A 15,690-nucleotide genomic window follows, 5' to 3' on the forward strand; every position below is an offset into this window, starting at 1 on the left:
GTTATATTTATGATTCAGTTATTATCTAGCTTACATGTAAGCCAGAGTACGTCCAGCTGGGTTAATTACTTAGAGGTTTTCCATAGTTACAATGTGGCTCCCTTTCTACAAAAATGGCTTCCCGTATGTCAAGCTCGTGTTGAGCCAGTATCAAAACCAATGACCCCCAAACAAGAGACTGATAGAGAAAAACCACTTACCCAGAATGGAAGCCACTGGAGCCGGCAACATCTAGGAACACATAAACTGTAATATGTGAATTGCTGGAGACACAGTATAAATTATCTTGAGAGTTAAATGCTCTTGGGGGGCCAGCCTTAGGGGGCCCCCACAATTCATGAACGTTTCCTTCAGCAGCCCAACCTGGTTCTCATAGTGAAGATGGGAATACATTGCCTCCTGCTTCATGGGGGAAATTGGGGGAAAACATTTTGAATATGCACACAAAGCATTTTCTTCTTTGTAACTTGGACCTTCCCTCAAAGGAAATTAATGTGTCAAAGTCTTATCTGATGGGCAAAGTGCAGACAGACACCTGCAACACCTGTAACACCATTACATTAACATTTAGGTTCATTTAGGTTTACAACATCATTACATCATTTAGGTTCCTCTCTGACAAAAGTGGAGGAAATATAAATGCTAAGAACCTGTTCTTGTCACCCCCCAACGTGGGGCCTTCTGCTCGCCGCAAGACATGCCAATAGTCAAGAGGCAAGGTGGTAGGAGAAAAACGACTTTATTATTACAGCTTGCCAGCAAGAGGGAAGATGGCTGACTCATGTCCAAAAGAACCATCTTAAGGGGGCACAAAATCTTACAGCAGTTATATATATATATATATAGCTATATATAATATAGCAGTTATTGGGGAGGGGGTTAGGAATGTCGACCTTCTGGTGTTACAGACTGGGAGTGCCACACCAGGTCTTTCAGTTTTCATTGATGATGGCTATCAGCATAGACTCTCTGTTCGGGCGTCATCACATTCCTAAGGAACTCAAAAAAGCAGTTATCATTTTACCGCAGCTGGGAGGCACATGGGCAAGCAGGGGTCATAAAATCTACAGAGCAGTTAGATCTCCTGGAGGGCACACATCCAGCTGGGTTAGTTTGTCAGAGGTCATTCAGAGTTACAATAGGGTTTTTCTTTTCTACAGTATGGCTTCTCTTATGTCAACCTTGTCTTGAGCCGGTATCATTCTGAAGTTCATAGTTGAGGAACTCTTTATCACCAAACATTGCAGGTTTCATCATAACAAAAGAGGACATTTTCCCTTCCAAATACCTGACACCATATCAGCAGGGTCCGAGGATAAAAACAGTGGATTAAAACAGAGAGCTGCAAGACACAGACTCTACTTAATAATGAGCTTCTAGGAAATCCAAACACACCAGGGAAATAAGTACAAGGACACTACAGACTATGAAGCCCCTGACACCTCCAGCTGCAGCAAACATTAAACATAGTCTGATACCCGTTCAAGAAATAACACTTCACTCTAAAGGCCTATTTACCTGAAATTCTTCATACATCATATCTGGGTTTCAATCAAAAACTAGAGGGCATATGAAAAGGAAAGAAAAAAACATTTTAAAGAGACAAAGCAATCATCAACACAAGATTCAGTACAACAGAGATTTTTGAATGACCAGACTGAATTTAAAATATTAATTTTACACAAAGCAGACTTCAGAACAAGGAATATATCTGAAAAGGCACATGTATTGAAAATATATAAAGACCTATTGTAACTAATAATAAAATGTCAAATAATTCAATTTAAAAATTGGAAAGGATCTGCATACACATTTTTCCGAGGAAGGTAGACAAATGACCAAAAGAATAAGAAAAAAAGCTGAACGTCATTAGTCATCAAGGAAAGGCAAATCAAAACCCCAATGAGATACCACTTCACAACCACTAGGATGGCTAGAATAAAAAAGTGAGATAATATCAAATCATGCTGAGGATACATGGAGAAATTGGTACGAATATAAAATGGTACAGACACTAGAAAACAGTCTGGCAGTTCCTCAAAACTTAAACCTATAATTCCCATATGACCCATCAATTCCTCTCCTAGGTATATGCCCAAGAGAAATGAAAACACATATTCTGACAAAAACTTGTACATGAATTTTTAGCAACTTTATGTATGGAAGCCAAAAGGTGAAAACAAATCCAAATATCCTTTAAAACATGAATAAACAAATGTGTTTTAGCCATACACTGGAATTATTCAGCCATAAAAATGAAGCAAGTATCGATACATCCTACAACATGGATGTGCTTTGAAAAATTGTGCTGTGATTGAAATCAATCACAAAGACCATATATTATATAATTCCATTCATGTGTAGGACCTGACTAGGGAAAACTATAGACAGAAAGTAGATGAGTGATTGTCTAGGGCTGGGATTGGAGGAGGAAGATGGGAAGATTGGGAGTGATGCCAAAGGGCAGAGGAGTTTTTTTCTTTCTTTCTTTTTCTTTTTTTTGTGAGGAAGATCGGCCCTGAGCTAACATCTGCCAATCCTCCTCTTTTTGCTGAGGAAGACTGGCCCTGGGCTAACAACCTACCCATCTTCCTCTACTTTATATGGGACGCCGCCACAGCATGGCTCGGACAAGCAGTGCGCCGGTGTGCCCGGATCCGAACTGGGAACCCCGGGCCAGGGCAGCGGAGCACGCGCACGCACTTAACCACTTGCGCCACCATGCCCGCCCCTGAAGTTTCTTTTCGAAGTGACAAAAATGTTTAAAAATTGCTGTGATGATGATCGCACATATCTGTGAACATACTGAAAACCATTGAACTGTACACTTTAACGGGCTGCACTGTACAGTACGTGCATTACATCTCAACAAAGCTGTTGAAGTAAATCAATAAATGCATTCAAGTTCTGCAATCCAGGCTTTTAGGCATATAAGAATTTCCAGGTTTATGAACACATCCCATTACCTCACAGTTACCTTGTGTGTGTATGTGCGTGTGTGTGTCTGTTGAGAATGACTGAGACATCCTCTTAGCTAATTTCAATTATACAGTACAGAATAAGTATATCAAATCACTCCGTTGTAATCTCTAAATACGGACACTAATACAGACGCTGTTAGTCAATTATACCTCATTAAAGCTGGGGGGAGAAGAGTTTCCAGTTGCATCCCATATTTACATAACAATATAGTAGTGAAAATGGGAATCAGCTGCCATAGGGATATTATACCATTTACATTTCAAACCTCTAGGGACGCACGAAAAAACTGATCCGAAATCAATCTCCTTCCAGTGTAAAACGTACACTTGAGAATTTGGTGAACACATCTCATTGCTTGTGGTTGGTGAGAAGAGACCCTGTACCCAGCTAGGGCTGTGAGGTTCCAACTTCCCACGCGAGTCAAGTGCCCCGGGATTCTTGATCTTGAGAACCAAATGAGTGGGGGTGGTGCAGGGACGGGTGGAAGGCTGAACGCTGGCAAGGAGGAAAGATCAAAATGGAGCCAGAGTCTTTGTTATAGATGGTAAGGTCACACTTAAGTGTCTGCGTTTCTAAACAAGGGTCAGTGTTCCACGAGTGGCCTCGCAGCCTTACCCCAAGCCCTTGACCCCTAGAGGACATAAGAGCCTCTTTTCCAGTCTGTCCTGGCCCGGGCACCGTCTTGTCTGCACTTGCTCCTTCTTGAAACTGAATCAGAAATTCCCAGTGCACACCTGTGACCACTTGTTTTGCAGAAGCTGCGGGAAGAGCGGAGTCAGCCCCAGGCCGGGAAGGTGTGACCCAGATGGGGGCAGATTCCGGCCCTCCTGGGGAAGGTGGTTCCCTGGAGCCGAGCGTCCTCGCTGTGTGATGTCACTCAGCGGCGAGGGGGCGCGGCCTTGGGAGCTGTCCAACTAGGGGCGGTGCTGGCGCTGTGGGCGGGGCGACGCAACGCACCTGCGTGGACGTCCGTATTCCGGCCTCGCTCACAGTCGCGCGTCGCCTGCCTTTCACAGTCCCTGGTGGCTCTGCTGCGGCCCCTGTCACGCTGTGATCTGCACTGGCCGTGGACGACATAGGAAGGACTCGGGGGACCCAGGAGACTAGAAATGGCGCGTGCGCGGCCCCGGTTGAGGAGACGGGGAGGAGGGCTGGGCGGGACCGGCTTCCCCGCGGTCACCTCCGAGTCTGCGGACCCGAGTCCGCGGGGGCGCCGCTCGGACCTCAGTCCCCTCCGGCCGCAGCGTGGGGGCCGGGCCAGCGGCCGGGAGCCCGGGCGTCCTGTGGTCACTGCGCGCGGCGACTTCGGCCCCGGAGCCTCTCTGGGCAGCTCTGCGCCCGCAGCCCCGCGTGTCCCCAGATGGTGCGGTGACCACGGGGAGGGTCATCGGGGACAGTCATGACTCGGTCTCCGGGGCTCCTGCGTGGGAGGAGCTGTGGTCCGTGGGGAGGGACCCAGTCCCTCCTTTCTCCCCAGGGGGAACCTTTTTCCCCTGAATTTTCCATATATTTTGAGAGTACAGTCTCAAATCCACGACCGTGTCCCCCAGTCCAGGTCTTCCTAGGGCTGACAACAAATGCCTAAATTTCCAGTCTCTCACCGCGTTCCCAAAGCCAATTTCCCGTCTCCAGTTCACAGCATCGTTATCGATTATTTGTCCTTCTTGGTGCATTTCGAACAGGCACAGTATTTTGTTTATCCTTTTCCCCCAGAGCCATGGCTGGCTCTTTTGTAAAGATAATGTTTGTGGATATTTTACACGAGAGAAAAGCAGCCTATAACCACCTGGAACTACGTTGTGTGAAACCCTTGTGCCCCTCCCCCCAGGGTCTTTCTGGGCGCAGACAGCCTCTGGGAAGTCCTTGGAGTGGAGGTTCCTTTTTGAAACTTTCCTGGGTGGTCTGCCCGGTCAGCCCTGCCCCTCCCTGGGTTTGTCATCTTGAAAAGATTTATTCACTTATTTAAGTCTCCGTTTTTCAATATGGGTAAAATGTATTTAATTGAGCTTGAAAGACAGTGTAAAATATTTCCAAACTGGCAAGAAAGAGGTGAATTTCAGAAAAAGTAAAATATTCCATTCCATTTGTTGAGAATTCTGCTTTCAGTCTTTCCTCGCTTGAGCGTATGTAGTTTCTGAGTTCTGTTCTTTACTTTTTGGTGTTTTAAAATGAAATTTCAGGGCTGGCCCCCTGGCTTAGCGGTTAAGTGCGCGCGCTCGGCTGTTTGCGGCCCAGGTTCGGATCCCGGGCGCGCACCAATGCACCGCTTGTCTGGCTATGCTGAGGCCGCGTCCCTCATACAGCAACTAGAAGGATGTGCAGCTATGACATACAACTATCTACTGGGGCTTTGGAGGAAAAATAAATAAATAAAATTATAAAAAAAAATAAAATAAAATGAAATTTCAGGGCTTAGATTTGCAGACCAGAAGTGTTCAAGTGATTAATATTTACAAAACTGCCTTGCCATGGAAATAATAATTAAAACTGACATCTTTTTTCCTGAAAGGAACAGATATTTGGGATTTTCTGGTTGAACTAGTGAAAGTGTGTTACAGTTTTCTTCCCTCCTTCCACATAAACAATGAGTTTGAGAGGTTTTGCTGGATTGCTCAAACACTAGGTTTGTATCATTTAAACAACAATGATGTTCCAAAGCATCTCCAGGGAGAGCAGAAGCTTGTGGTGGGTGACCCAAACTAAGGCCCCTTGGGCCTGCAAAGGGAAGGACTGGAAGGCCCAGTTGTTCTTCCTGGGGAGCCCCCCCTGCAGGTGTCCTACTGCTCACACCCCCCATGGAAGGAGCCTCTATACTGAGAGGAGCTGCAGAGCCCTGGAAAGCTGGGGGTGCACGTGCTCATGGAGAGGAGATGGATGCCCTTTCTGAGGTTGAGGTTTTCTTAGGCCTGAACATTTTTATTTTTTCTTCAGTTATTTTATTGAAATCATAAAGGTTGATAACTTTGTATAATTTTGAATGTACATTATTTATCAATTCCTTTATAAACTGTGTCGTGCTCACCACCATTAGTCTAATTTTTATCCATCACCATACATAGGTGCCCCTTTTCCCCTTTCACCCTCCCCCCAGCCCCCTTCCCCTCTGGTAACCACTAATCTGTTCTCTTTACCCATGTGTTTGTTTATCTTCCACATATGAGTGCAATTATGCAGTATTTGTCTTTCTCTGGCTTATTTTGCATAATATCATACCCTCAGGGTCCATTCATGTTGTTGCAAATGGGACAATTTTATCTTTTTATATAGCTGAGTAGTATTGCATTGTATATATACATACCACATCTTCTTTATCCATTCATTTGTAGCAGGGCACTTGGGTTGCTTCCACGTCTTGCCTATTTTGAATAATGCTGCAATGAATATATAGGTGCATAAGTCTCTTTTGATAAACACCTAGTAGTGGGATAGCTGGATCATATCATATTTCTATTTTTAATTATTTTTATGTGTGAGGAAGATTGCCCCTGAGCTAACAGCTGTGCCAGTCTTCCTCTGCTTTGTATGTGGGATGCTGCCAGAGTATGGATTGATGAGTGGTGTGTAAGCCCGTGCCTGTGATCCAAATCTGTGAACCCCGGGCTGCTGAAGTAGAGCACATGAATTTAACCACTATGCCACTGGGCTGGCCCTATTTTTAATTTTTTGAGGAATCTCCATACTGTTTTCCATAGAGGCTGCACCAGTTTGCCTTCCCACCAGCAGTGTATGAGGGTTCCCTTTTCTCCACATCCTCTCCAACATTTGTTATTTTTTATTTTGGTAATTAATCCATTCTGACAGGTGCAAGGTGGTATCTCATTCTAGTTTTGATTTGCATTTCCCTAGTAATTAGTGACGTTGAACATTTTTTCATGTGTGTCTTGGCCGTCTGTGAATCTTCTTTGGAGAACTGTCTGTTCATATCCTCTGCCCATTTTTTGATCAGGTTGTTTGTTTTTCTGTTGTTGAGTTGTATGGCTTCTTTTTACCTTTTAGAAATTAACCCCTTGTCAGATATATGATGTACAAATATTTTCTGCCAGTTGGTGGGTTGCCTTTTTTGTTGTTGTTCATGGTTTCCTTTGCCTTGCAGAAGCTTTTTAGTCTGATATATCCCATTTGTTAATTTTTTCTTTTGTTTCCCTTGCCTGAGTAGACATGATATTCAAAAAGATGCTGCTAAGACCGATATCAGAGAGTGTACTGCCCATATTTTCTTCTAGGAGTTTTATGGTTTCAGGCCTTACCTTGAAGTCTTTAATCCATTTTGAGAAAATTTTTGTGTATGTTGCATGATAATGGTCTACTTTCATTCTTTTGCATGTGGCTGTCCAGTTTTCCCAGCACCATTTATTGAAGAGACTTTCCTTTCTCCATTGTGTGTTCTTGGCTCCTTTGTCGAAGATTAGCTGTTGATAGATGTGTGGTTTTATTTCTGTGCTTTCAATTCTGTTCCATTGGTCCATTTGTCTATTTTTGTGCCAGTACCATGCTGTTTTGATTACTATAACTTTGTAGTACATTTTGAAGTCTGCGGTTGTGGTACCTCCAGCTTTGTTGTTTTTTCTCAGGATTGGTTTGGCTATTTGAGGTCTTTTGTTGTTCCATGTAAATTTTAGGATTCTTTGTTCTATTTCTGTGAAGAATGTCATTGGGATTCTGATTGGGATTGCATTGAATCTGTAGATTGCTTTAGGTAATATGGGCAATTTAACTGTTTATTCTTCCAATCTGTGATCATGGAATGTCTTTCCATTTCTTTATATCTTATTCAATTTCTTTCAATAATGTCTTATAGTTTTCAATGTATAGATATTTCACCTATGTGCTTTGGTTAAATTTATTCCTAGATATTTTATTCTTTTAGTTGTGATTATAAATGGGATTGTATCCTTGACTTCTCTTTCTGCTAGTTCATTATTAATTAATGTATAGAAATGCTACTGATTTTTGTAAGTAGATTTTGTACCCTGCATCTTTGTCGTAGTTGTGGATTATTTCTAATCATTTTCTGATGGGTTCTTTAGGGTTTTCTCTATATAAAATCATGTCTTCTTCCAACAGTGAGAGTTTCACTTCTTCCTTGCCAATTTTGATACTTTTTATTTCTTTTTCCTGCCTAATTGCTCTGGCCAAAACTTCCAGTACTTTGTTGAGTAAGAGTGGTGAAAGTGGGCATACTTGTCTTGTTCTTGTTCTCAAAGGGATGGCTTTTAGTTTTTCCCCATTAAGTATGATGTTGGCTGTGGGTTTGTCATATATGACCTTTATTAAGTTGAGGTACTTTCCTTCTATACCCGTTTTATTGAGAGTTTTTATCATAAATGGATGTTGGATCTTGTCATGCTTTCTCTGCATCTATTGAGATGATTATGTGGTTTTTATTAATGTGGTATATCACATTGATTGATTTGTGGATGTTGAACCACCCCTGTGACCCTGGGATAAATCCCACTTGGTCATGGTGTATGATCTTTTTAATGTATTGCTGTATTTGGTTTGCCAATATTTTGTTGAGGGTTTTTGTATTTATGTTTATCATCAATATTGGTCTGTAATTTTCCTTCTTTGTGCTGCCCTTGCCTGGTTTTGGTATCAGGGTAATGTTGGTCTCTTAGAATGAGTTAGGAAGTGTTCCATCTTCAATTTTTTAGAATAATTTGAGCAGGATAGGTATTAAATCTTCCTTAATTGTTTGGTAGAATTCTCCAGAGAAGCCATCTGGTCCTGGACTTTTGTTTTTTGGGAGGTTTTTGATTACTGTTTTGATCTCTTTACTTGTGATTGGTCTATTCAGATTCTCTATTTCTTGATTCAGTTTTGGGACGTTGTATGAGTCTAAGAATTTATCCATTTCTTCTAGGTTGTCCAATTTCTGGGCATACAGTTTTTCATAGTATTCTCTTATAATCCTTTGTATTTCTGCAATATCCATTGTAATTGCTCCTCTTTCATTTCTGATTTTATTTATTTGAGCCTTCTCTCTCTCTCTGTTTTTTAGTGGGTCTGGCTAAGGGTTTGACAATTTTGTTTATCTTTTCAAAGAACCAGCTCTCAGTTTCCTTGACCCTTTCTACTGTTTTTATGTTTCAATTTCATTTATTTCTGCTCTAATGTTTATTATTTCCCTCCTTCTGCTGACTTTGGGCTTTGTTCTTCTTTTTCTAATTCTGTTAGATGTAGTTTAAGATTATGTATTTGAGATTTTTCTTTTTTGTTGAGATGGGCCTGTTTTGCTATGAATTTCTCTCATAACTGCTTTTGCAGCATTCCACAATACTTTTTTTTTTTAATAATTTTATTTATTTTTCCCCCAAAGCCCCAGTAGATAGTTGTATGTCATAGCTGCACATCCTTCTAGTTGCTGTATGTGGGACGCGGCCTCAGCATGGCCAGACAAGCAGTGCGTCGGTGCGTGCCCGGGATCTGAACCCGGGCCGCCAGCAGTGGAGCACGGGTACCCAACCGCCAAGCCACGGGGCCGGCCCCATTCCACAATACTTGGTATGTTGTGTTTTCATTTGTCTCTGGATATTTTTTAATTTCTCGTTGGATTTCCTCATTGATTGAATGGTTGTTCAGTAGCATGGTATTTGGTCTCCACATATTTGTAAGTTTCTCACCTTTTTCTTGTAGTCGATTTGTAGTTTCACAGCATTGTAGTTGGAAAAGAGGATTGATATAATTTCAATCTTCTTAAATTTATTGAGGCTTGCCTTGTTTCCCAACCTATGGTCTATCTTTGAGCATGTTCCGTGTGCACTTGAAGAGAATGTATATTCCGCTGTTTTTGGATGGAATGCCTTATACAAAGTGCATCTGATCAAGTGTTTTATTTAACTCCACTATTTCCGTGTTGATTTTCTGTCTGGATGATCTATCCATTGATGTAAGTAGGGTGTTGAGGTCCCCTACTATTATTGTGCTGCTGTTAATTTCTCCCTTTAGGTCTGTTAATAGTTGCTTTATATGCTTTGGTGTTCCTATGTTAGGTGGCTATATATTTATAAGTGTTATGTCCTCTTGCTGAGAAGTCCCTTTTATTAACACATACTGCCCCTCTTTGTCTCCCATTGTCTTTTTTATCTTGAAGTCTGCTTTGTCTGATATAAGTTTGGCAACACCTGCTTTATTTTGTTTGCTATTAGCTTGAAGTATCATCTTCCATCCCTTCCCTCTGAGCCTATGTTTGTCTTTAGAGCTGAGATGTGTTTCCTGGAGGCAGCATATTGTTGGCTCTTGTTTTCTAATCCATCCAGCTACTCTGTGTCTTTTGATTGGAGAATTCAATCCATTTACATTTAGAGTGATTATTGAGATATGAGGGCTTAATATTGCCATCTTATCTCTCATTTTCTGGTTATTCTATATTTCCTTTGTTTCTTTTCCTTTGTATTTCTGACTGCCATTTCATTTTGGTGGTTTTCTGTGGAACTTTTCTCAGTTTTCTCTTTTTTATGAATTGTGGCTCTGCTCTGATTTTGGTTTAGTGGTTACCATCCAGTTTGTATAGAAGATCTCATAAATAGTACATTTTCTGATAGACTCTTATCTCCATTAGCCTAAGCAGTTTCCGTCCCTTTTCTCTTCCCCTTCTGAATTATTGTTGTCACAAAGTATTCTGGTTTGTGTTGTGAGTTGGTGACTAAGTTGAAGTATTTACAGTTACTTTTGATTCTTCCCTTCCCTTTATCTTTTAAGTTATAATTAAGTACTTACTACCCTTTTCTTAAAGAGAGCTGCAGTTTTCTTATTTTATCTATTTATCTCCTTGCTCAAAGCTTTGTAGACCTTTGCCTTTTTTTTCGGGTATGAGGGCATCCTTCATCATTTCTTGTAGGGGAGATCTAGTGGCAGTGACCTCCCTCAGCTTTTGTTTGTCTGGGAAAGCTTTTATTTCTCCCTCGTATCTGAAGGATAGTTTCTCTGGATAGAGTATTCTTGGCTGAAAGTTTCTGTCTTCTAGCATTTTGAATATGTCGTTCGATTCTCTCCTAGCCTGTAAGGTTTCTACCAAGAAATCCACTGAAAGTCTGATAGAGGTTCCTTTGTAGGTTATTTTCTTCTGCCTTGCTGCCCTTAATATTTTTTCTTTGTTGTTGACTTTTGCCAGTTTTGCTATTATATGTCTTGGAGAAGGTCTTTTAGCATTGATGTAATTAGGAGTTCTGTTGGCTTCATGAATATGTAAGTCTGGTTCTTTCCCCAGGTTTGGGGAGTTTTCAGCTATTATTTCTTTGAACAAGCTCTCTGCTCCTTTCTGCCTCACTTCTCGCTCTGGAATAGATATAATCCTTATGTTGCTTTTCCTAATTGAGTCAGATATTTCTCAAAGAATTCCTTCATTTTTTTTTTAATTAGTAGTTTTCTGTTCTCTGCGACCTGAAGCATTTCTATATTTCTATCCTCTAATTCACTAATTCTTTCCTCCATAACCTCAGCTCTATTTTTGAAGGATTCTAGATTATTTTTTATTTCATTAATTGTGTTTCTCACATCCAGAATTTCTGCTTGTTTTATTTTATAGTTTACATCTCTTTGGTGAAGTATTCCTTCTCATTAATTTTTTTCCAGAGCTCATTGAACTGTCTTTCTGAGTTTGCTTGTAACTTGTTGAGTTTCTTTATGACAGCTATTTTGAATTCTCTGTCGTTTACATTGTAAATTTCTGTGACTTTGGGGTTGGTTTCTGGAGATTTGTCCTTCTTCAGCTTGAATTGTTGCTGTAGTTTCTCATTGTGTTTGATGAATTAAACTTTTGCGGGGGAATCTATTGCAGTATCAGGTTACAGATTCCACCTGCAACCACTGGGGGGCGGCATTTGGAGCTGTGTTTCTGATTCCACTCTGTCTGCTGGAAGTTGTGCTGGTACGGTGGATGGTTCCACCAGCCAGTAAAGCATTCACATACAGGCGCAGGGCTTCCTCATGTCAAGGTACATTCCCACTTGTGGGGCCGCAGTAGAACTATGAGTGCTTGTGCCAGCTAGAAAAACTTTTGTGTGCATGTGTATTTGCTGCTGCTGCTCCTTACTGTCATGCCAGCCATTGTGCTTGGTGGGTGGGGCTTCTTCACAGGGTCTGAGCCCGGGCCACTTCTTGGGACTACAGCAGCAAGGCAGGCTCTCCCACCAACTAGGAAAGTGCTTGTAGGCTCTAGGCTGCCATCACCCCTTCCCACAGTCACGCCAAGGTGCACTCCCACTTTTGGGGCAGCAGCAGTAATATGGACGCTCGTGCCAGCTGGGAACGTATTCAGGCACATGCACAGGGCTGCTGAGGAAGGGAGGGCTGTGCTTACATCTCTCCACCACTTCCTGGAGGGACAGTCAATCCATCTTCGGATGTATAGCTGCCTGGGTCTCTCAGGTGTCCTGTTGTGCTGTGTGGGTATGCTCCATTGGTCAATGAATGTCCCTTTAGTTGTAATTCAAAGGGGGAGAGAAGAAGGGAACAGCTCACTCTGCCATGCCTCTCATGTCACTCCTAGGCCTGGACATTTTTAGATGTTATATTTGAGTTTTGCATCCACAGTGTAGGTGACTCAGAGCATGATTTGTGGACATTGAGGTCTATGAAGATCAGGTGTTCTGTCTCCTGGACAAAGGGTTAATGAACTTGGGAGTTCATTTGGATCAGAACCTGAAACTGAATCCAGCTGAGAGTTTCCTCACTTGTGAGAATGGAAGCCTGGGGGGAGGCAGTGCTTCCATGCTCACAGGAGAGGGGAGGGCGTGTGGAGCTCCCAGAGTTCACTCCTGTGGCTACTCAGGTGCCCCACCCTCCTTCACCATGGACTGACCCACTGCAGGGGTTCTTTCTCAACCAGGAGTGTGTATACTGCAAGTTTGGGAATATGTTCAACTTTCTGAATTTGGGTTTTCCTGTTCAACTGAGGAGAAGCTCGCTGATTATCCATTTTTATTCTAATATTTGTGTTTCATTCTTTTGGATTCCTTTACCAATTGAACATTGCAGCCCTTCGAATCTAATTTCTGTTAGCACTTGGGCCTTGAAACTGTAAGTTGTTTGAGAGATATGGTGTAAGGCAGGAATATTGTGGAACCAAGTAGCATTTTTGTTCCATTTAGGCAAGAGAACCTCAAGATGTGAGATGGGTGTATTTAAGCTCTTGGTGTTGGGCCAGCCCCGTGGCTTAGCTGTTGGGTGCGCACGCTCTGCTGCTGGCAGCCCGGGTTCGGATCTTGGGCGCGCACCGACGCACCGCTTCTCTGGCCATGCTGAGGCCACGTCCCACATACAGCAACTAGAAGGATGTGCAACTATGACATACAACTATCTACTGGGGCTTTGGGGAAAAAAAAGGAGGAGGATTGGCAATAGATGTTAGCTCAGAGCCGGTCTTCCTCAGCAAAAAGAGGAGGATTAGCATGGATGTTAGCTCAGGGCTGATCTTCCTCACACACACACAAAAAGAAAACTTATAAAAAAACTTATAAGCTCTTGGTGCATTTTCCATTGTTAGGTCCCTATTTGTATGTCCATGTCTCTAGAGATAGTTGACATTTTAATGGCTATACTGTCTCTAAGGCAAATGAATTTCTATTTTAATGGATATGAAGGAAAAACAATTGAGTTTCCATTTTAGTTGATGTGAAGAAAACACTGCAAAGCGTGTGTAAATCTCTCAAATTCCTATATATTTCAGGGCTTAATTTGCAAAACTCCTAATGTGCTACCCATTCCTGAAAATACCCAATTGTGAAATATAGTGGAGGGACAAACTGTAATACCCCTTGTCCTTTTAGTCAGAAAGGATTCGTGAATTTTTTATGGTTTACAGTTTTATGTCCGTTGGTGTTTAAAGGATTAAATCTTGGAGTGGTTTCCTATGTAGAACAGTGTAAATGAAGTTTGTTAATAATGCAAAAGTTAATTAAAAATAAAAACCATGCATAGAAAAACAAATGTATATGAATTTGTCTCATTTTAAATAATGCATGGGAAGGTTAAAAAATATTCCAGAGAGGAAACTAACTTAAGAAGATTCCCTGCCTGCATATCCTACCCCAGTCCTCTGCTCTCACTCCAGCCCCCCTCAAATGACCAGTTTTGATCACTGCTTCATCAATGTTTCTTTATGTAAAAACAAGCTGGTGCAAATGCCAATTTTTCTTACCTATGTCTGTTGTTGTAATGAGTGGCCAGGGTCCACATATTTGGTGTTTGGCTTCTGAAAACTTAAGCCTCACCCCTCCCTTCTCCCCTAGGCCTTCTTATCTGGACAGGCTGATGAGAAAGCCTGGAGGCTCCTGCACTGTGAGCTGCTGCTAGCTGGGCAGCTCCTCTTGTGAGCTGTGCTGCCCTGTGTTGCATTGGTGACCTACCAAGCCTGGTTCTATTATGTACAGAGGACTCTGAGTTGGCAGTTTCATTCCTTTGGGAGCAGGAGTCTGGGAATGGGGCCCTCCTTAATGTGACCCTGGGATATGTCTTGAGTTGAAACAATCTGTGTGTTTAGAGTGAAGGGGAGGCTGAGGTTGGGGTTGGCTTGACAATAGGGAGAGTGTGGGGATTTGAGAAGACTATATCCTGTGAAGGAGCTGAGCCCACCAGATGGACACTGGTTAAAGAGCAATTATTTCAGAGAGAAAGAAGAGAATGGAAAATGCAGCCAGTAGGTGGTGAGGCTACAGAGGGCTCACCAGGACCCCTAAGTAACTCCACTGCTGGTGCCCCTGCATCTATTACAACAAAGATCCTGACCCTCTGGGTTGTAGCGGACAACATCCTCAATCTGAGTTTGGCATAACAAATGAATTAGTTTAAACCCCACCTGAGCCGGGTACCTTAAACTCAGTAAAGCAAACACTTGTTATGGAGGAGGCCTCTAACATTGCTGATATGATTTTAGGCTCTCTGGAGGAGGGCCTTAAGTTATCCATAGGCTTCTGATGCAAGAAACTGCCCTAGCCCCACACTGTGAGCCCTTAGAGCTGTTTTTATCACCATGTATGAGACCTCTTGCAAATAGGGGCTCTCACAAGCACTAAGCATGTGACCCTCTACTGAGGTGACTGTTTTGCCTTTGGCTATGGAAACAGCCTCCCAGCAGCTCAGCCACTAACACCTACTTGTAATATGATGGAGCCTAACCTTGGCCCTGTAGCCTGAAGGGGAGGAAGACTATCCTCTGTTCACTCTGGGTCCTTTCTGGCTGGGCTACAAATGAAATTGACATGAGACTGAATAGCAGGAGAAAATCAAAGCTTTGTAACATATATACATGGGATAAACCAGAGAAACTGAGTTTCTCAACAAATGGCGGAGGTTTTTCACCTTAAATAGCATATTCATGTAGACAAAGGAGGATGTTGTGGGTAAGGGAGTCAGCTATGGGAGATTACCAGAAAGCACAGTAATCAAGTGTATGCAGATTTAAGTCCTCACCTTCCACACTGATAAGAGTTTCTAGAGATAAGGTCATCCCCCCTTCCTGGTACAGAGAGGAAAATACCTTTACGAGTGGAGATTTACCTTAAACAGAACTTTGATAAGAATGGGCTTAGCAAGGACCCTCCCAGTCTATCACTTTTAGGCAGTTTGAGGGAAGGTGGGAAGGTCAAATGTCCTTCAGAGAAAATAATCAAGGTGAAGAGACATATTTTGAGGTGGCCAATTCTGATCTCCCACAAGCCCATGCCACCTGTAGGAGGGGCATGGCCTTTCTTTTTTCAGTCCCTTTAA

At 42.4% G+C, this 15,690-nt stretch overlaps 1 protein-coding gene across 1 annotated transcript in view; it reads right to left on the bottom strand.

Annotated features, from left to right (window-relative positions):
* Positions 1 to 723: 723 nt before the first annotated feature.
* LOC147912121 (uncharacterized) overlaps positions 724 to 15,690 on the bottom strand; it is a 39,493-nt gene continuing 24,526 nt past the window's right edge. The window contains exon 4 of the mRNA XM_087425275.1: positions 724 to 1,559. Within this exon, the coding sequence (XP_087281401.1) occupies positions 1,549 to 1,559 (11 nt within the window). The 3' untranslated portion in view covers positions 724 to 1,548. The remainder of the gene's footprint in view (positions 1,560 to 15,690) is intronic.

Source organism: Ceratotherium simum, chromosome 39, assembly GCF_057802395.1.
Source record: "Ceratotherium simum simum isolate JZ-2026a chromosome 39, ASM5780239v1, whole genome shotgun sequence".
Lineage (NCBI taxonomy): Eukaryota > Metazoa > Chordata > Mammalia > Perissodactyla > Rhinocerotidae > Ceratotherium > Ceratotherium simum.